The sequence below is a fragment of the Triticum urartu genome, chromosome 6A, assembly GCF_056163025.1.
Source record: "Triticum urartu cultivar PI428250 chromosome 6A, HENAU_Tu73, whole genome shotgun sequence".
Taxonomy (NCBI): Eukaryota; Viridiplantae; Streptophyta; class Magnoliopsida; order Poales; family Poaceae; genus Triticum; species Triticum urartu.
In genome coordinates, this window is record NC_141878.1 from 10679876 (window position 1) to 10701212 (window position 21337).

At 45.3% G+C, this 21337-nt stretch overlaps 3 protein-coding genes and 1 long non-coding RNA gene across 5 annotated transcripts; 2 read left to right on the forward strand and 2 right to left on the reverse strand.

The window, feature by feature from the left end:
- Nucleotides 1-2481: 2481 nt before the first annotated feature.
- Nucleotides 2482-3839, reverse strand: LOC147963130 (uncharacterized). The gene is made up of 2 exons (XM_087529479.1): nt 3542-3839; nt 2482-3461 (listed from the first exon to the last, which is right to left on the reverse strand). Exons 1-2 carry the CDS (start codon nt 3837-3839, stop codon nt 2482-2484), a joined length of 1278 nt encoding a protein of 425 aa, XP_087385605.1.
- Nucleotides 3840-8135: 4296 nt separating this feature from the next.
- On the reverse strand, nt 8136-9404 carry LOC147963131 (uncharacterized). The gene has a single exon (XM_087529480.1). It carries the CDS (start codon nt 9336-9338, stop codon nt 8136-8138), a length of 1203 nt encoding a protein of 400 aa, XP_087385606.1. The 5' UTR covers nt 9339-9404.
- Nucleotides 9405-14722: 5318 nt separating this feature from the next.
- LOC147963132 (uncharacterized) lies at nt 14723-16855 on the forward strand. Of its 2 annotated transcripts, none has more exons than XR_015608690.1 (3): nt 14723-15955; nt 16319-16446; nt 16529-16855. It is a non-coding gene; the product is annotated as an uncharacterized LOC147963132 (long non-coding RNA). The 2 variants fall into 2 exon arrangements; XR_015608689.1 differs by having other exon boundaries at nt 14733-15283.
- A 683-nt stretch (nt 16856-17538) lies between these two features.
- Nucleotides 17539-20969, forward strand: LOC147963133 (uncharacterized). Its single transcript, XM_087529481.1, has 2 exons — nt 17539-19966; nt 20656-20969. Exons 1-2 carry the CDS (start codon nt 17539-17541, stop codon nt 20967-20969), a joined length of 2742 nt encoding a protein of 913 aa, XP_087385607.1.
- The last annotated feature ends 368 nt before the right edge of the window (nt 20970-21337 follow it).

The window sequence follows — 21337 nt, forward strand, 5'->3', positions numbered from 1 at the left end:
CCTGCCCACGTAGCTAGGAAAACCTTATTGATCGCACTTGGCGGCATATAGTTGGAGCTTCGCATCGGTTGCCCAACGACTATTTTTCTGTGTTCTGTTTCTACTTTGATTTTTCTTTTTTCCCTTCCAAGTTGTTTTTTTTCTTTTTATCATAAATTTATTATTTGTATTTTTTCAGAATTTCTTTTTTATTAGTATTTTTTGTTAAATCTACGGAATATTAAAATTTGTTCACATTCACGAAAATATTTGGAACTTTAAATTTTTATTCTCGTTCCAAAAAAATTCAAATATAAAAAAATGTTAACATTTCTTCAAAAGAAAGTTACAAAATTCTTCTACAATTTTAAAATAAATTGCATTAAAAACAGAAATATGAAAAATATTCCTTTTTATTGAAATGTTCACTAATTCAAAATAATGTTCGTGACTAAAAACACATTTTTGAAAATGGTTTTTAATGTTCAAAACAAGTTTTCATTTTCAAAAATTGTTCACAAATTCAAAAAAAATTCGTTTCTCTGCCTTAAAAATGTTTCCTGTTTTCAAAAAAATTGTGAATTTCAAAAAATCTTCCTATTTCAAATTCTGTTTGCCTTTTTCCAAAAATTAACGATTTTTCTGAAAAAATGCTAGCACATTTGATTAAAAAAATCAGAAGGTCACCACAACCTCGACAAGGAGGCAGATCTGAAGGAAAAAAAGGCACAAGTTGGATAGTGGCTGCCACTCCGACCAACCACACTACTATAAAGATCTCGCAGGCCAAACATGACCCGTGAGAACAGTGCAGCTCTCCGCTCTGTTGCCCCACTATTGTGGAGACTATTTTGATGCACACATCAATTATCTCTCCTGATGCTTCTCGTGAAAAATCTCTCCCGTTGCAACGCACGGGCATATGCGCTAGTATCACTAATAAACATACAAACAGAGAGTCTTCTTCACAGAACACAGACCTAAGTCGCAAACAGTTGCCATGATAATGATACATAGGATAGGAGTACATACTCCGGTTACATAGCATCCTAATTAATCCATTACTGTAAGCAATGAAATGCAGCTCTCTTCTCTTCCTTGCTGGAGCCTTTGTCACTCGCCACCCAAAAGCCCCGCATGTCCTTGTTCTTCACATGTCATCCCTGTTTTAGAGAAAGCAGAGGAGGTTCAGGATAGCATCCATTGTTTTGCCACTTCTAAGCATCAACATAACAGATGAACAAACAAGAAAAGAGGATATAACAATAATAGTCAATATAGTTTCTATTGTCCCCAGAAATTTAAATAATGAATTAGGTTAAGAATTATAGTTTCTTTTTTGCAACTAGCTATAGCAGTACAAATTAAATGTGTTCATATCCCACACGGACGTATTTCCATTTTGTATCAAATAAAACAAACTCTGATCATAGAAGAAGAAGTGCCACACAAAATGAAATTACCCAATGTTAGCTTGACTAGCCAGAATGATATATCAGAATCACAAATCATGGATCAGCTCAAGCATACCCCATGCACCTACATACAGCTTGTGTTCAAGAAAGAATTATATAATTTACTGAGTAACATTCATGAAAAAACAAGTGCTACCAATCTCACATAGCTACATGCTCAGAGTTCAAATGTACATAGCTGCAGGTTCAGAGTTTAAAGGTCAAATGTGCATAGCAGAAAATTACACCGTGATTATATTTGAGAAACAGGAGGTCAAAATTCCACGCTTATTGGGTTTGTGATACTATACAGAGACAACAAAATACAGTGGACAACATGTTAACAAGATTAAGCATCTTTCAGCTCTTATACAGTGGGCAACATGATAACAAGACTAAGAGTATTTCCATAGGCCCAATTTGTAGTTTGCACACTTCAGAAAATAAAGATACAACAGAATGAGATGTCTATACTATAAACACCCAGCAATCAAGAGAATCAACTTGGTCCAGCAACATATATTTTTCTTATTAAAAGGTACAGCCAGTAAAATTCCCTCATATTTCGAACTTACATGTTCCCATTTCCTAGTTTGTATTTCGTTAAGACAAAAAACTGATCATGCAAGGAGAAGCTCTTGGGTGGTGCCAAGTGCAGCCTGCAAACTCCCAATATGGGAGCATAACAGTTGGTATGGAGATGGGCGCGTCCTGCACAAAGGCAGAGATATTGAGTGCCCTTGGTCTCAATCGTGACGAACAGGGCAGCACGTATGTATTTCAGAAGTTCAATGTTCAGAGTATGTGATGATATTTTCAGGACATGGGAGTACAGTGTTCAGAAAGTGGCTAGGCACTTTCAACACTAATACATGTTTTATACTTGTAATATTACCCCAGCATACAAGTGGTATAAAAAACCTCTGAAGGTAAGCATTATGAATGTCGCTTAATGAGCAGTTCAGTACTGTTAATATGGGCTAAGGAATCAATCCAATACCCAAGACCATTCTACATCTACCAAACAATACAATGGATGGTGCAAATATCAAAACCATGTAATCTCAACAAGAGCAATATACAGATGATCTGAAGTCCAAAAGGCAAACCTTGTAGGACCAGCCTTGAGCACAGGGAATATGGGCGGCCAAATCATCATAAAAGGATTGGCATCACTGAAATGTTGTTCATTTTCTGTCTTCTTATGCACTTTACGCAGTGTCTTGCTCGTGACATCCAGATAGAGTGTGCATCCATGCATCCTCAAGAAAACAAACTCAGCATTGTTTCCGACCTGGCTTATCTGGATATTTGCATTATGCTCATCCCCAAGCGTGTGATCTAACATCCTCAAACAAATAGTATCGACCAACAACCACCAATTGTCCCCCTTTGAGAGCCAGAGGCGAAGTTGAAATCCGTCGACATGGATGAGATATACACCCGAAGCATCATCGGCCGGTGACAACATGGTTCTAAAATAGTTATAGCTTACTCCTTGTGGGAGCTGAATTGTGGAGAAACTTGAGGTCATCAAATCCAAGATAACAATCTCGTCAGTGCCGGAGGGTATATAGATTTTGTTGTCGACAAGCACAGCTTTTGGTTCCCAGTGGATAAGACTGCACTGGCAAGTGGTTGCGGTATGCAGGCACCAAACACCATCCTGCAATGCATACACACGCACCAGGCACTCCCCTGAGTCCTTGGTACCCAAAACATAGAGGTAGGACAAGCCACCGTCACTGCCTTCTTTGGAGAGCATTGCACCGAACCATTTGAGATTGCGTTCCACGCACGGGAACGCTGGGACGATGGGCATACCTCTCTCAGGGCACAGCGGGCGGTGCGCTCCAAGTGTCAATTTTGTTTCTCTTATGTCGTGCTCGGTGAAGACGGTGCCGTTCTGGCAGTGCTTGATCAGTAGACCGCCATCATGGGCACCGAACCTGTAGTCAGCAAGGTGACGGATGACGGTGGCAAGCTCTGGGGACTGAGGTAGCACCGGGACAAAGCGTGGAGCAGAAAAATGGTAGGTCACGGGGCAGGGCCGAAAAGTTCTGGATACAGGGGTTGAGGCAACATTGGGTGAAAGCGTGGAGCACGTTGCTGCTCCGGCACGACCGAACTCTGGGAGAGGTAGTATCCTAGGAGGCAGGGTGGGTGGAGTTTGCGGAAACGGCGGAGGAAGGCAGGGTCGGCGGCGTACTTGAGCCAGCGCTTGCAGACGATGGCGGCACGGACAAGGCTGGTGGGGAAGCCGATGCGGACGATGATCTCCCGGAGGAGGTTGTCATCGCCGAGGACCTTGGATACGGCATCCCCTGTCCACTCCGTCTCGCCATCCAAGCCTGGTTCCACCCTGTAAAATGGGGAGCAGCCACTGAAACAAATGGAGATGGGCATCAGACCAAGCTCTTGAACTAATAATGTTGGTGCAAACAAGCTGCAACCGATGATGGACACAGAACAAAATAATGTTGAGCTAATTAAATTGCCACAAAAACAAGTGCACAAGCACATTCAGTGGAATTGACTTATTTGTTGAACCAAAAACACTGTTGCAAAGAAACTGCAAATGGACAGAAACATAGTGCACGGAAGGGGATGGAGACTGGATGTGACCTCTGGGGAACCTCCTCAGCAGCAGCAGCAGCAACAACAACGGCATCCATCATATTTCCTCCTCAGCTCCGGCTAACAAAGTAGATGCAGGTAATGCCTTCAGTTTAGGGGGTAACATCTAGGCAGATAGCTAGCTAGGGTTTGATTCCTACCCATGAGAGGAGAGACGAGAGGAAAAATAAGAATGGATTGGGGAAGGAGAAACGCTAACCTCGAATATGGAGGTGGATACGAACGCACGAGCAGCAGCCTCCGAGGACGGGCTCAGCTCGCCGGCGAAATCTCCGGTGGGCGCGTGCGTTAGTGTGGCTGGAGGCTGGAGCCAGTGAAGTGAGAAGGGAGAGGAAGCAGGAAGTGTCGGTGTGACTGTGAGCATATCAGTCTTTTTTTTTGGAGAATCATGAGCATATCAGTCAGGTGATGGTCCAGCCTGTTTGGTCCAAACAGTTCAGGCCCATTTACATTGGAGAGCAGCCCATGGTAACAGCCCATCTGTATAATATCCTGTCGCAGAAAACAATAGTCAGGCTATTTTTCGCTTAATTTGCATATTATATATGAAAAAAAAGAGCGGCAAGAAAATACAGCAACACGTTTGTCGCATTGCCAGTGGCTGAGCGTGAGCTAATTACAGCGTCTGGGGCAACTCTCTCTAAACCTCCCTATAAATCTCCTCTGATCGGTTAGCCTTGAGTTGCCGCATATTGTACCGACCACTCCTATCAATATATATCACGCGGGTCTCCTGTATGGAGATTGACACGCTTCTATCATTCTCTACAACAACTTCACATAAACACGCACAGTATGCCTGCTAATTTGTATCAGTGGAGTGAACTTCTCAATTCTTGACCAAATAACAGCTCCCGTTCTGCTGCAAAGAATGGACAGTAAGCACTATAAAGGGTTCCGCTTTGAAACCTTCTGGTTCAAATTGGACGGTTTCGATGAGGTGGTGCAGCAAGCATGGTCCAAGCCGGTACGATCTGCAGATGCCTTTAGGGTGTTGCACACTAACCTCTCCAGCACTGCTTCACGCTAAAGAAGTGGGACAAGGATAGGTGCGAGCTCATAAGATTGCACGAAGGCATCGCTAATGAGGTCATTTTCTCAGCTTGACCTTGCACAAGAGGATAGTGTTGTCGGGGGGGGGGGGGGGGGGGGGGGGGGAGGAGATCTGAGAAAAGAACTAAAAGCGAAGCTTCTGGGGTTTGCTGCACTAGATATAATCAAGTGGAGACAAAGGTCTCGCATGATGAGGATTAAAGCAGGGGACACGAACACAAAATTGTTTCTTCTAAGAGCCAATGGGTGAAGACACAAACAACACATCCTTTCGATTGTTGGGGCTAACGGGGTCAAGTTTGAGCATAAGGAGGAGTTGATTCTTTTCGATCACTTTAGAAATCAGCTCAGCTGCAATTGGTTCAAGTTTAGAACTGCAATTAGTTCAGGTTCAATAGTACAAATGGTTCGTGTTGCATTAGATGATGGAATTATTCAGTATTATGAATGTCAGAATAACCAATGATTATTCCGGGCATTGGATGATGAAATTATTCAGAAAATTAGGTGACGGAATGGTTAATGTTGCAGGAGCATCAGGTTCAGCAATGGCATCCCGTCCAGATTGTTATATTAGATAGAGTCCAATGAACACAACAGATATGTCTACTGAAGTTTTTATGGTATCACAACAGATACTTGTCCTTCAGAAAATTCAATGTCTTTCCAGCAACAGAAGCATCAGGCAAGTGCTTCTTACGAAATAAGTAAATTTTAACCACCAACTTATGTTGCCTTTAAAGCAAAATGCTCACCAAAAACAGACTCACCAACAAAAATAGCGGGGCCACTCTAATAGACAAGTCAAAATGATCAAGAAAGGCTGTAAAAGACTGAGAATGACTTGGAAATATCGTTGAAAAAGGATCTCTGACAGAAACATAAATACAGAGTGATTTTCACAACAAATATAGCAAAAGAGCACCTCCTGATCTAGTCCAAAATTCTGCTATCTAACAGACAAAAATTTCAGAGAATGAACATGATCCTGATAGGAGCATGAACATGAACATGACATGGTTCTCATGACACAATATAGCAAAAGAGCACCTCCTAATGCAGTACAAAATTTTGCATTAGAATAAACATGGGATCGACCAGCTCTACAGAGGAATGCAGCTAGCTTCTCTGTTTGCTTTCCTTCTTGCTACCTCGCATAGAAAACATCAAGCAGTTAATCAAATCCTAATAAAGTGAATCCCACTTGCAGTTTGTTCAATTCAGTCGAAGTGTCAAACTAACTACAAGATGCAAAAGTGTTTCATACTACTGAATTTACTTCCTACTGAGTAGCCACAAACACCATACATAGCAATCAAGCACACCAACCACACGACTCTGATACAAGCGGATACGAGACGGGATAGCAACTAAACATGCATGCAGGAAGTCAGTCTCGTGCACGAAACAAAAATCTTGGTCAAACAGTCATGGTACATAGGACAGGAATACCTGCTCCGGTTACATAGCATCTAATTAATCTGCTACAGTTATAACAAAGATAGTAAGAATTGCCACCAATTAAGGAAATGCAGCTCCCTGTTCTTCCTGGTCACCAGCCATCCAAAAGCTTGATGATACCCCCCTTCATATAGCATTTCTGTTCCAAAGAAAACAGAAGAAATATAAGGATGAAGGTAATTTAGTATCAGAATATTTTTCTGCCACTTTATGGATCAAAGTTTATGTGAACTAAGATAATTGGCGAGTACAACTATACTAAAACCGCGTGCTCGGAAATTGAATAATGGATCTGCTACGACCATACAGTTTACTTTTTTTACTTCCGAAAATGCTACAACAGTACAGGTTAAATGGCATCATATCCCAGACGAACATGATTCCAATTTATAATCTGCATTCCGGTTACAGCATAACTCCGATATATAATGAAGACACCACACAAACACAAATTGCCCACTATTAGCTTGGACTAGAAACTTGCCAATTGTCATACAAAAGGAAACTTTTGACTGTCATATATCTGAATCACAAAGCATGCATAACCTCAAGCATGCCCACATAAAAGTTATGGTCCACTAGTGTTCCAGAAAATATGTACGACTCGCGAAGCAACATTCGGGAAGGAAAAAGAAGTATTGACATCTCCTAGATAGCTTGAGTTTTACAGCTCAAAGGTAGGCAGTAGAAAACAATGCGATGATTATGTTTATGAAATAGGAAGCTAAATTCCAAGCTTGATGGGATGATACTGTTGGAAGACAAGAAAAATATTGTTGTCAACATGGTAACAAGGCTACACATCTTCCTGCTCTTACATCATATACAGGATGTTTTAAACCATTGTGAGCTCAATTTTTTTATTTTGCGCTGAAAGTTCAGAAAACAATGCTACAACAGAATGTGAGGTCCATGCTAAGAACACAAAAATAAAACATTTTCAGTACCATCACAAACTGATATTATGAGACTTTATAAGGGGGGTGGCAGTTTCAAGAAGCATTATGTTTGGTTCCATAACAAAGATTTGAAAAAAAACACAACCACTTGCAAACACTACCCCAGTAAGTGATTGCAAATCATTGCACACACATTATCTAGTCAATTAACTAGCACTGTTAAAATAGCCTAAAGAATGAACCATACATACCCATAATCATTCAACAGAAGTACATAACAATGCAATGGACGATGCACACAACAAAAGTCTCTAAAATTGACAAGGGTGCAAAGGGATAAACGTCACTTGGATACCCACTTTGTAGTTAAGAAGACCAAGACTATGTACACGACAATAATTTCTGTTATCTGAACATAGTATGTTTGATTCCATAACAAAGTTTGGAGAAAAAAACACAACCAAGGGTCCAATATTATGACCACAAATAAACACTACCCCAGCAAGTGATTGCAAATCATTGCACGACAAACATTATCTAATGTCAATTAACTAGTAGTGTTAAAATAGCCTAAAGAATGAACCATACATAGCCATAATCATTCAACAGCAGTACCTAACAATGCAATGGATGATGCACACAACAAAAGTCTCTAACCTTGACAAGGGTACAAAATAATAAACGTCACAGGATCATACACATACTTGAGTGTGGGAAATGTGGGAGGCCAAATCATCATGAAAGGATGGATACCACCTAGACGTCGATCTTTTTCTTCCAGGTCATACACTTTACGAAGTTTCTTGTACTTGATATCCAAGTGGAGTGCGCATCGACCCATCTCCAAGAAAACAAACTCGTCATAATCCCCCACATGGTTTATCCGGAGAGGAGCAGTAGCCTCATTCTCATCCTCGCAACCTGTCATCCTCAAACCAGCAACCATCTCACGCAAACAAATATTGTGCACCAGCAACCAGTTGTCCCCCTTGTGGAGCCAAATGCAAAGTTGAAGCTTCTTGGCATGGATGAAATACACACCAGAAGCATTATTGGCTTGTGCCAACGTGGTGTCTCTGTCACCATACTCCACCCCTTGTGGAAGCAGAATCGTGGAGATGCTTGAGCCCATCAAATCCAGGACAACAATGTCGCTCTGGGCGTTCGCTATATAGATTTTATCGTTGGCGAGCACAGCTTTTGGATCAAATCGCGGACAAAGGAAACGGTCAATGGCCAGGTCAAGATGCCTGCGCCATACAGTGTCACCATTTTGCAAAACATCTATGTGCACTATAGATTTGGTCCTCTCCGTTGTACACTCCACCAGCACATAAATGTAGGACAAGCCATCGCCTTCCTCTTTGGAGAGGAGGAGATCATTCATACCACAAATATAGCCATCCCTAATTTGCAACTCTGGAAATGGTGGGAGGACCGCCAGACATCTCTGGGGGTGTAACGGGCTGTGCACTCCAACTGTAAAATCTCTGCCGTCGTACAAGCTGATGAGGACGTTGCCGTTCCGGCAGCCCATGATGTCGGACATTTCACTCCGGTGCGGGTCCAAGCTGAATCTCGCACCGCGGATGACGGTGGCAAGCTCTAGAGGGTGAGGCAACATTGGAAAGAAGCGTGCAGCCATGCTTGGGTCATCCGTATCCTCGAGGTAGAAGCCGAGGAGGTGGGACGGGTTGCGCTCTTGGAAACGGCTGAGCAACTTGCGATCGGAGGCATGGTGGTACCAACGCTTGCAGACAAGAGAGGCGCAGACAAGGGTGGTTGGGAAGCCAACACAAAGGATGATTTGCCTAAGGAGGTTATCGTCATCGAGCACCTTGGAGACAACATCCATGCCTGTCGTCGATGTCGTCAGGGAATGGTTTTGTGACTCGCCATGCACATCCGCGCATGGTTTCTTCTCGGGACCGTCCCTGGATAATTGACAAAAACGAGAGTACTTTCAATCAAGATTAATTTCATCGTTTATGAGTGTATGCAGTGGGACAATTTCTTCAGTTGTGTTGCAAAACAGTTAAGTGGTGTTGGAGGGTTCACAACACCGGACCATCCATCCAGCACCAGCAGGACGAAATTTACTGGGGGAGATGGAGGATTGGAGGGCCTGACCATGGGGGAATCACCTCCACAGCATCCATTGTCTATCTTCCTTGCCGCCTCAGCTGTGCTCCGCACTGAACAAGTAGAATAGATGCAGGCAGGGTTAGATTGGGGACAAAACTGTACTGTAGCAAGCTAGGGCTCGATTCCGCAAGCAGACAAGAGAAAATAAAAGAACCTGGGAGGGTTGAGGAAGGAGAAGAACTCACATCAAATGAATCGGGAGATTGGGGAGGAAAAGCCGTCGGTGGCCGCCGCCGGGGATCGTCGGGTAGATCGCTGGGTGATGTCGCCGGAGGCCAGAGAGCTTTTCTTTTTAGGCCAGGGAATGGGTCGAGTGAGTTTCCCATGAGAAACCGCCCTCATGCGCCTTGGACTCCCAATGAAGGCCCATCCCAGTCCGGCCCAACACCTAAACATTTGACATGGATCAAAAGGCGCACCATAACAGACATATAACAAGTCCGGGAGCTCCTATATGGCGCACCACGCGCTGAGAACGAAGCGGGCGCCACCTGCTTTATTTTTCGTCTTTTCCTTTGCGTTTTTTTATCTTTTTTTCAATAATTCAGGATATCAACAGCTTCTAAATTTAAGCAAAAGTTTCTAATTTTGAAAAAAAACAATCATTATTCCGAAAAAAACATTATTTCAAAAAGATGCTCGGGAATTAAAACATGTTCATGAATTTATAAAAACGAAAATGTTAATGCCCACACGTGTGGGCGTTTGCACATCGCCCACACGCCTCCATCACCACTCATTTTGCCACGTATGAATAGATGACATCAGCAGATTTTTTTTTGGTTTTCGGCTTAAAAATGTTATATCTCCTAAATAAAAAAGCGAACTAAAAATCCGTTTTTACCATTAAATCCGTCTCGACGAGATCTTCAAAACTAGACCCCATGTTGATATGTTTCGACGAATTTTTTTTTTGCCAGAAGTTGCCACGATGTTTACACTGCAGTTGCCATATGGCTTAAACTAAAGTTGCCATGTGGCAATTTTAGTTTGTAGATCATGGCAATTTTAATATTTTGATGATGGCAACTCCAGTACTTTGACCATGAAAATTATTTTTTGTATGAACCATGGCAATTTTACGTGCATGTATCATGGCAATTTTAGTTTATGGTTCATGGCAAGTCTAGTTTCTTAATTCCCCATTTTATAAATGTCAAAATTTACTTTTAAATGTAGAAGAAAATACCTGAAACATATCATGGCAACTTCAGTGTAAACATCATGGCAATTCATATGCAATAGACATGGCAACATTTAATCCAAAAAAAATTCATCAAAACATATCAACATGGGATCTAGTTTCGAAGATCTCATCGCGAGGGATTTAATGGTGAAAACGGATTTTCAATCAGATTTTTCGTTTAAGAGATAAAACATTTTAAAAACTGTAAATCCAAAAAGATTCCTATATGCATGCATGCGATGAGATGGCAATCTGTTTACATTAGAAACGTGTGATGCGTCTCCCTTCGCACCACACATGTGGCAGTTAGCGCGACCCTATAAAAAAATGTTCAAATTTGAAAAATGTTCACGAACTTAAAAAAATGTTCATCACTTCACAAAAAGTTCATGCATTCGCGAAAATGTGCACAAATTGCCAAGAATTCACGATTACAAAAAAAATTAACAAATTTAAAAAATGTTCACCAAATTTAAAAAATGCTCATGACTTCAAAAAATATGCATGCATTCGTGAAATGTTTACGAATTTGCATAAAATGTTCATGATTACATAAAATTGTCTTGAATTTCAAATAATGTTCATGCTTCAAAAAAATGTTCGTGAATTCAAAAAATGTTCATGATTCCAAAGGAATAAACATATTTTGTGAATTTGATGAACATATTTTGAACATCGATGATGAATTTGATGAACATTTTTTGAATATGATGAACAAAAGATTCAATGAAAAAAAGAAACCAATGAACATTTTTTTAGTTTGATGAACGACTTTTGAATTTTTATAAACATTTTTTAAATCTGATGAAAAAAAATCAATGGAAAAAAGAAACCGGTGAAAAAAATTAGTTTGGTGAACAACTTTTGAATTTTTATAAACATTTTCTAAATCTGACGAACAAAAAAATCAATGGAAAAAAGAAACCGATGAACATTGTTTTAGTTTGATGAACAACTTTCGTATTTTGATAAACATTTTCTTAATCTGATGAACAAAAAATTGAATTGAATGAACATTTTTTGGATTGTTGAACATTGTTTTGCATGGTTGAACATTTTTTGAATTCGATGAACAAAAAAAGTTGTTAACGAATACGAAATAAAAAATGCCAAAAATATTCAAAAGGTGAAGAAGAAGAAGAAAATAGAAAAAAGAAAGAAAAACCGAAAAAAAAAAGAAAATACGGAAGAAAATATTGAAAAGAACAGAAAAACGTTAAAAAAAATCATGATAGAAAACCTTAAAAAACCAATCCTGGGAAGCGAACTGGGCCGGCCTGATAACGGAAGGAAAGACGCAGGGGTACGCACTACGGTGCTACGCGGCGACCTACGCGCCATATAGGAACCGCGAACAACTCCCCTATTAATAAAGAAAAAACAACCGAACCCTGCAACAAGACGTTTTGACTTATGTGTAGAACAACCAAAAATGAAATGAACTTTTGACCCACTCAGGAAAAAAAATGTACACGAACATAGAAGATTAGGAAGGACACGATGTTTCCTTTTTTTTGGCGCGTTTTTCTACCAATCGCTCAGCTACTCTCCGAGTCTCTACTCGCTCGCGCATCTCCTTCTGATGATGTGGATGCCGCGAGCAAGCACCCATCAACTCCCTCTTGCTAGGTTCAGTTTTCTTATTTGATTTTTTTCTTTCTCTAATATATACATACGGAATGCATTTGAGAAGAGATTGCCACCTATTAGACAACACCGAAAGGATAGACAACATCGAGATGTCGATCTTTTTCTGTCGTTTCACGTACTGCACGCTCCTATAATTTCGTAAGAACATGCATGTGCCAGCTCCTATAATTTCTTTCTTCATGCAGCTGTCTTAAGAACAGAAAACTCATAAAATGGACTCATGTAACGGTTATAAGAGAATGTAAGTATCGTCCAGTTTGATGTCCATTTTTGTTGCGAGCGGGGGGTGCGGTTTCCTGCTACTGAATGGCACCAAAAAGAAAATCGATCCAAAGTATGTCTTCATTGTTTTTAGCTGAATATTAAGTTGTGTCAACACCATATTGGTCCTTACTACTTTGGACCCCATCATCATCACGTTGGATGGCAACACTATGCATTTAATGTATACATTTTATTTTGATTTTTGCGCACAACTCTTGGTCCGTACATTATTTGTCACATGCTCCAAGTCATGTAAAGGCCATGGTAAGAATAGTCGTGCATTGGTATATGGTTCATGTCATTAAAATTTTGGGAGGAAAGCCAGTGCATAATTTCTCCCTAGAAATGATATTATCACAATTACACACACTATGGTGGTGGTTGGTTTGGGATTTTAGCTCATTATCAAATTACACTTGGACCTCAGACACGTTACTCTGCCCCATTACGAAAACTAGAAGAACGTCCGTGCGTTGCAACGGGGCCACATTAACTTAAAAAGTTCAATATTACGACATTGGCGACCTTTTTTACCATCAAATCTTCACACACACACTCCCTCCCTCTCCCTCACTCTCTCTCCCCCTCTCCCGCTTCTCCTAGCCGCCTCAACATCACGTCATTACCAAACATGTAGTGGATGCCTAGTGGGACAAGGGTTAAGAAATAACATGAGGTGAAAAATACGATGGCTGTCAATTCCATAAGACGATCCAAGTAATTTGACAAAACAGATCGGGAGCATCTTGTATAATCTCAAAAAAGCAACTAAAAATATGAGAAATGAAGTGATGAAAATCAGGCCCTGCTCTCATTTATGCTCGCTTTTGTAATGGGAGGCAAGGAATGGGGATACCGGGAGAAGAAAGGATCACATGGACGGCAAGCCTCCACCACCGGCAAGTGGGGTTGCTTCACATCCAATCTCCACGGCCGCCGCCTCCATGGGGACGAACTCCCATGTTCACAACCGGGCTCCCAATCGGCCGCTGCCTCGCCGACCTTGACGACGAAGTAGTCCCTCCCTTCGATCCCATTCGCAATGGAGGCAACACCCATCCTAGCGGACGGGTCCGCGTTGCGATCCCTACTGGATTGTGGTCGCGCCTCCCCAAACCTCACCGCGGGACACATGAGAGGGCCCCGTTGCCATGGTCGGGCTTGGATGGGGAAAGGAGGCGACATAGCAGCAACAGCGCCTTCGCCAGGATTGGTGGCGACGGCGGCGATGAGCGAGCGGGATGACGGTGGCGGTGAGAGAGTAGGAGGGTGGTGGCGGCAGTCCATCGGCCGCCGTGACGTGAGAGGGGGATGGGGATGGGGCCGCAATCTGGACGTATGGAGCGGTCGAGAGGAGGGGAAGCAGGCGGCTTGGTTTTTCCATCGTGCGGGGTTTGGGGGAGGTCAAACGAGAGGGCTTTTTTCGTGCGAGAGGCAGAGCAACGAGGGCGGGTGTAGGGAGACGGGACGCGGTCGGTTGGCAGGAAAAGGAAAGCTATGCATTTTTTTAGGCAGTAGAGATGATTGATGATAAGAAAGGGAAAATCACATCAATATAAGGAAATATCCCATCAATATTTGATTGATTGCGATTTATTTTTTATATGGTAACTAATCTGATCATCAATACTTGATTGATTGCGATTTATTTTTTATATGGTAACTAATCTGATGGGTTTATGTGGGTGGTGAAGCAAAAAGGCAGGTGGGAGGGAGACGAAATAAAACCAACGAAAGTGGTGAGGCGAAATAAAACCAGCGAAAAATAACCGGCAGACTATTCATCAACTGCTCCATTAGGAGTAGAGATGCCATGTAAACGAATCACAACCTTGTTTCAAACTGGATTACCCCAACCCCCACTGTGATCCCATTAAGATACTAAACTCAACAATTCCTCCCCTGACGTGTTAGCTTAATTACCCCCTCCCACAATCTGCCTGCCTCCTCCCCCCTCTCCCAGATCTCCTCCACCTCCCACGATCTTCTCAGCCTCCTCCTCTCGTTCAGTCCCCTTGACCTTCCACGATCCCCTATTACTACTCCTCTCCCCCTCCCCTCAACCCCCTTCACCAAGATCTACTCTGCCGTGGTGATCTTCCTCCTCCTCCCTAGTTCCCCTAGGCCCCAATCCCGTCCACCAAGATCTTCTCTCAAACAAAGATCTTCCTCCTCTCCTCCCCCCTAATCCCACGCCCCTCTCACGATCCGCTTTGTCTCCTCCCCAATCCAACAAAACCCCCTCCACCTAGATCTACTGTGCCATTGAGATCTTCCTCCTCCTCCCCCCTATCTCCTCCACCCAAATCTACTATATCTCCGAGATCTCGCCCCTTCTCCGCATCACCCAATCCCCTCTACCGCCACGATCCACTCTATCTCCTCCTCCCTCGCCCCTCCAATCTACTCCACCTAGATCTACACTGCAATCAAGATCTTCTAGTGGGTGTTAGGTCTTTCCGTCATCTGACCTCCTAATCGGCATACTTTTTGGAGCTACCACGCCATGGAGCAGCACTTACCCTAATCCACCGCGCCACCCGTGGAGCACCCAGGTTATTTTTCTCCACAATTTCATCCTCTCATCACTATCACACCTCCCCTGATTTATTTCATAAATTGCTTGGTTTGTTCCCCCACATCACTATCACCTCCTACCAATTTGCAGAATGGGTGATATAAACAAGAGGAAGAAATTAGCGCAAGAGAATTGTAAAAGTTTGTTTGCTTTCATCATTAGAGAAGAATTTTTTAAAGGTTTTTTTTTCTTGTAGCGTTAGCAGTTCTGTTCGTTGTGTCAACGAGCGAATCAGTTTGAAAAAACAAAAAGACCGAGAGAGAGAAAAAATGAAAAAACAAGTGTTGGTACATTGTATTACCTTTCTCTTAGTTCTTTGAAAAAAAAGGTGTTTTAACTTTATTTATTTCTGTTTTGGGGGGTCGAGGATGGGGCTGGTGGTGTTAGTTTTTTTTTTTCAGGTGTGTTTGTGTGGTTTGGGGTTCGGGGTGGAACTCCGCCTATGTCATTTTAAGGTAACACTTAAAATAGTATAGCCAGTCCCAAGCTTGGAAAAAGGAGGAGGGAGCGACCCTGCTTTCGTTGAGGGGAAAGTGATGTTGAGTCTGTCATTTATACTAAAAATGCAGAAACATTCTATTCACATAGAAGAAAAGGTCGAAAATTCAAGCCAAGGAGGATTTTCACTTGGGCCGCAGGTATAAATAAAGTGAGTATCGACCCAAACTCATTTTGGTCGGCGATTACACTTGGCATTTGAGCATTTTTTATGCATTTTTTGGGCATTTTTCAGCCTATATGTTCTCAAGATTATATTTCATCTTCACTGTTTTTTGGCCTGGAGGATTTATGTACATGGTATGCTAACTGGCCCTGAAGCCCAAATGTCGACTTGTCTTGTTGTCCTCGCCCATTTCTAATCATTTTCACCTGATTAGCAATCGTGATGCATGATTGTACATGATTTATATTGCTGCTTCATGTGACTGTACAACTCTATCTGTCATAGTATTTACCCATATATGGATGTTGTGTTCACTAAAAGATACTTTTGCTCCATTGATTTCTCAAGGTGGCAGTGTCGAGACTAGTTACAGGCTTACAGCAGCTAGCAACAGTAATAATGGCGGTAGCTTGCTGCCTAGCAGTGCCGGCCAAGCGATCTCCGAAGGCATTTCCAAAGGAGACACTGGAGAAACGGTAGGTTCTCTCTGATGTTCTTTGTGCGTTCCGTATCTTCCATCTGTCCGAAAACATTTGATGCAGCTTTCCTTGCTTGCAGGGAACAACAAACACCTGCCTTCTTCGTTTTCATTCAGCTTCAGCAGCAACACCTACAGGCAGATCGGGCTGGTGCAGTATCGGCAATGCGTCCAACTTGTTTGCACAATTCTTGAGGTCCCAATAAGAAAATTAAAGCTTAAAAGCCAACACCATCATGCAGCTGGTGTCGTGCAGTATCGGCGCCATGACGACTTGTTTGCGCTTGATTTTACACCACAATGAAGAAATTAAAGTTTTGGATGTAGCATATCCTGTGATGTGTTTGAAATTGTAAAATTACATGTGTGTCCACCTATTTATCTACTAGTTCTATGTACAACTCCCATCATATAACGTCATTTTGTCAGTCAATTTATGAGTTTCGACATGATTAGGCCGGAGTCGTGGATTACTGTTAAGAGACGAAAGAACGGGAAGCGGAGGGGCGTGCAGCCGGCGCCGGCGGCGGCCATGGCGTCCGCAAAGCCTTCCCAGATCGCTCAGATGCGATCGACTCGTTTGAACTTGTTGGTGGGCTGTGATGGGCCGACTATGTGTCGGTCGGGGAGGCGAGGAGATGGGCCTGGGATGGCTGGGTATGTGGCCCAGGCTAGACCGGACCTGAATCTCCTACGTAGCGAACCTCCATGCACGAACGCAGCGCTATCCTTTTCTTCTGCTATCGCGCCGTCGACTGATCGCGCTAGGGTTCTTAGGCGAGGGACTCCGGGATTCCCAGCGTGTGGCTCGGGTCGGGTGAAGAGGATCACGCCTCTCCGGCCTATGGTTGGCCGTGGGGCGGGAGCGCCGCCGGCCAAGAAAACTGCCACGGTGGTTCCCTCGGGTCGGGGCGGGGCTGCGCTGCCGACAGCTACGGATACTGGACGTGGGGCACCGGCGGGTGATGGCGCGGTGCCTGGTCGTGGAGCAGGCAATCTGGGCACCCACCGGCCAGGGCAAGTGCCGCCGCTTCCTTCGCATGGTCGGGGCGGGCCAAGACCTCCGGCACCAGGAGTGGTCGCCGCGCCGATGGCTGCGGGCCGGGGCGTGACTCGGCCCCCGGCACCGGGTGTGACGACCGGTGTGCAACAGGCCGCGGGTCGGGGCGGGACACGGCCCTCGGTGCCGGGAGCAGCGGTACCAGGTCGGGGTGGTGCAGTCTCAGGAGCTGCGCCAACTGTCGGCCACCAGCCTCGTGCCAAGCCTCCACCGCACTACGTCGCGCGGCCTGCGCAGGATCGTTCGGGATCATTGCAAACGAGACAGAGCTCCAACACGACAGAGTCCTATGACCCGCCCCGCGGTCAGTGGGGGGACGACGGTGCGGATGCGTATGGAGATGGACAGCATCGTGGGTCTTCATCCACGGGGGGCGGCCGGGGTTATGCCTGGCAGAGTGACGGGTCTGCTGAGAGACCGTTTCTCGGCCCGGCAGGTGGTTTTGTTGAGGGGGCTTCCGGCCCGGATCACCGTCAGAGAGGAGGATTTCGTGGCCATCGTGGTGGTCGGGGTGGGGGTCGTGGGAGGTTTCGCCGACCGCCCCCGCCCAGGGCAGTTGATCCCGCGGCGTCTACAGCGGAGGATGGTCACACTCTTATCGAGCCCCAGCCGATGGAGGTAAACGTCGGGGTCAGTGTTGAGGTTCCTGAGGCTGGGACGGTGGAGGAAACTACTGAAAGGGCGTCCAAATATGCTCGAAAGAAGGAAAGGATGCTTTGTTATCGCTGCGGTGAGAAGGGTCACTTCATTGCTGAATGTGTGGCCCAACTATGCGAGACGTGTGGCAAGCCGGTACACGAGTCCGGGGAGTGCCCGTTGTTGCGTGACCTGCCTCCGACGCTGAACATTTATGGAGTCTATTGTGCTGAGCTCATGTTTTTCGAGTCCCCGGCGGCGAGAGAGGTCCCAGAGGATACACTAAGCTTGACTACCGGGATTGTGAAAGCAACCCAGGGCGAGGTGACTGAGGCACAGATTGTGAGGAGGCTTCAGGAGTTGGCTCCCGGGGATTTTCGATGGGAACTGGTGCTTATTGAGGACAGGTCTTTTAAGGTTGAGTTCCCAACGGTGGATGATCTGCAGAGATTGTTGAGCTTTGGCCTGTGTCGAGTTCCCGGTACTACGTGTATCTTGGAGTTCCATGAGTGGAAGCAGGTTGAGCCCAAGGGGAAGCCGCTTACGCAGGTCTGGTTGAGGTTTACAGGGGCTCCCTCTAAGCCTCTGCAGGACGCTCGAGTGGTGGCTAGCATGGGCATAATGGTGGGGAAGACAGAAAAAGTGGATATGGCTTTCACACGTGCCCATGGGGTGGCCCGGATATTAGTGAGTGTTCTGGATATTGAGTTCGTGCCCGATAAGGTCAACTGGACTTACAGGGGAGTGGTGTTCCCGCTAGACATCGAGTTTGAGGACACGGATTTATTTGATGATGCGGTTAATGGTCATGATGTTGACATGCAAGACAGTGATGGTAATGCCGGGGCCAAGGGGGCACCGTCAGATGAGCCCACGTGCGAGGGGTCTAATGGTTCTTCTCAGTTGCCCGGGGATGGGACCGGGGTGGAGCCTGCTGCTTCTCCAGCGGTGCCCATGACTACTCTGCGTTTTGGGTCCTTTCAACCAGCCTCGGCACCTCCCAAATTATGGAGTGACCGGGTAGATTCTGATGATTGTCTTGAGCACACGCTCCCCCCGTTGGAGTTCGAGAGGGAGGCTGGTTTGTTTGCGGGTCGCCAGGCCAGGACTATGGTCGGAGCTACGGAGAGGAGCCTGGAGGGAGCTTCTCTTGCACTGGCACCCCAGGCGGACGCGACTCCGGTGTCGGCGTCTACGGGCAAGGTGAGTCGTGGGGGAGGAGCTTTGGGGCAGGTGGCCTCGCCTTCTCCCCACCCCACCACGCCCTCGGCGGCCTCGGTCACGCCGGCCCAGTGTGGGTCGGCCGGTACGAGGGGCGGGATCCCGAGGCAGGCGGCCTCGGCTCCTGCTTCCCCGACGGTGGCGGTAACCACCGCGGCAGCAGCGGAGCTGGGGGGGGGGACGCTGGGGCAGGAGGCCTTGGCTCCCCCTTCACCCTCGACGATCAGGAGGACCGTCTCTCCCTCGCTGATGGCTCATGCGTCTGAGCCTGCGGCTGCGGTCGGAGGAGGGCGCGGGCAGGCGGCCCCCGTCATCATCTCCTCTCCGCCCCTACCCATGACCAGGGTCCCTAGTGTGGGACTCTCGTCTAAGGGGATCGGGAGCCTGCTGACGCCTTCTCAGGTAACCCCGGTAGAGCCTTCGGGGGGCTCTAGGCCAGGTGTTACTAGGGAGGAGGTGGTCGCGTTTGGCGGGATCCCGGACCCGATCGTCGAGGGGAGACGGATGAGTGCTCGCCTCCTGGACGTCCCCGAGATAGATGATATGCAGCAGCGGTGCGCTATGAGGGCGGCCAAGCTTCAGGAGGCTGCTTTGTCTTCCGGTATGTCCGTCAACATATCTAATTCCTTATTACATTTTTCTAATGAGGAGATTATAAACAATGCAAACCAATTAGGAGTTTCACTAGGGGCTACGGATAGTGAGATTTCCAATTCGGTGAATGATTTATTAGATTTGGAGGCGGAACGTGCCCTAGAGACTATTCGTAACCTTGCAGCCGTTAAACCAATGAAGGATGATGAGATTGATGCGTTAGGGGTCAGAGTGCTAGATAAGCTATGTGCGGATTTAGCACCACAAAATCATGTCTCTGACGAAGATGATGTTCCCTTACAGACTGAGGATAGTAATATTTGTGAACCCGGTTATGAGGACCGGGCGACAGAACCTAGTAGACCTAAGCGTAAGTGGAATCGGAAGATCTATCCAGATTCCGCCGTTCGTAGGAGTGCTAGGATTCGAACCACTAAAAAATTCCATGATGAATTATGAGATGAATATTTTGGAATAGCAGAGGTCTGAAGGACTTGGCTAAAAGAAGATTCCTTGCTGAGGCAGCTTTAGAGCAGAGGTTAGATTTTGTTGCTCTATCGGAGACGGGTAGAGATAACTTTGCACCCCAGTTCCTCTCGTCGTTGGTGGGTGGTATTGATTTTGATTGGCATTGCCTCCCTCCGCGGGGAAGGTCGGGTGGTATCTTACTGGGTGTGAGATGCGATTCGCTTGAAGTCCGAAGTGTAGTGATGGGCGATTTCGCGGTGAAGTTTCGAGTCAGGTCTAGGATAGATGGTTTTAACTGGGCTTTGGTGGCGGTATATGGTGCCGCACAGCCCGACCTTAAAGCGGAGTTTCTGGCGGACCTGTTTCGTATCTGTGGGGCAGAACAGCTTCCAATTTTAGTTGGAGGTGATTTCAATATCATCAGGAGGAGAGACGAGAAGAACAATGACAATTTTGACGGCAGATGGTCGTTCATGTTCAATACTATTATTGAAAGTTTGGATCTGAAAGAGATAGAGCTTTCCGGTAGGAAGTTCACCTAGGCTAATGCTTTGCCACACCCAACCTATGAAAAGCTTGATCGGGTGCTTGCGAGCGTGGAGTGGGAACAAAAGTTTCCTCTGGTTACGGTGCAAGCTCTTTCAAGGGGCATATTTGATCATACCCCATTGTTCGTTGACTCAGGGGAGCCGAACCATGTGGGCAACAAGAACACCTTCTCTTTCGAGATGTCATGGTTTGAACGTGAGGGGTTTTTGGATTTGATCACCCGGGAGTGAGCTAGAGGTCTTGGAGGTAAGACTGCGTTAGAGCGTTGGCAGAATAAAATTAGACATTTAAGGAGTTTCTTACGAGGCTGGGCTAAGAATCTCAGTGGTGCGTATAAGATGGAAAAGGATAGACTCCTTGC

Bases quoted from the DNA above. Each gene is read 5' to 3' on its own strand.
- LOC147963130 (XM_087529479.1), bottom strand. From the start codon at position 3,839: ATGCCCATCTCCATTTGTTTCAGTGGCTGCTCCCCATTTTACAGGGTG. The intron at 3,462-3,541 runs AACGTGCTCCAC...TGACCTACCATT, and splicing joins TTCGGTCGTGCCGGAGCAGC to TTTCTGCTCCACGCTTTGTC.
- LOC147963131 (XM_087529480.1), bottom strand. From the start codon at position 9,338: ATGGATGTTGTCTCCAAGGTGCTCGATGACGATAACCTCCTTAGGCAA.
- LOC147963133 (XM_087529481.1), top strand. From the start codon at position 17,539: ATGGCTGCGGGCCGGGGCGTGACTCGGCCCCCGGCACCGGGTGTGACG. The intron at 19,967-20,655 runs GTATGTCCGTCA...ATTCGCTTGAAG, and splicing joins GGAGGCTGCTTTGTCTTCCG to TCCGAAGTGTAGTGATGGGC.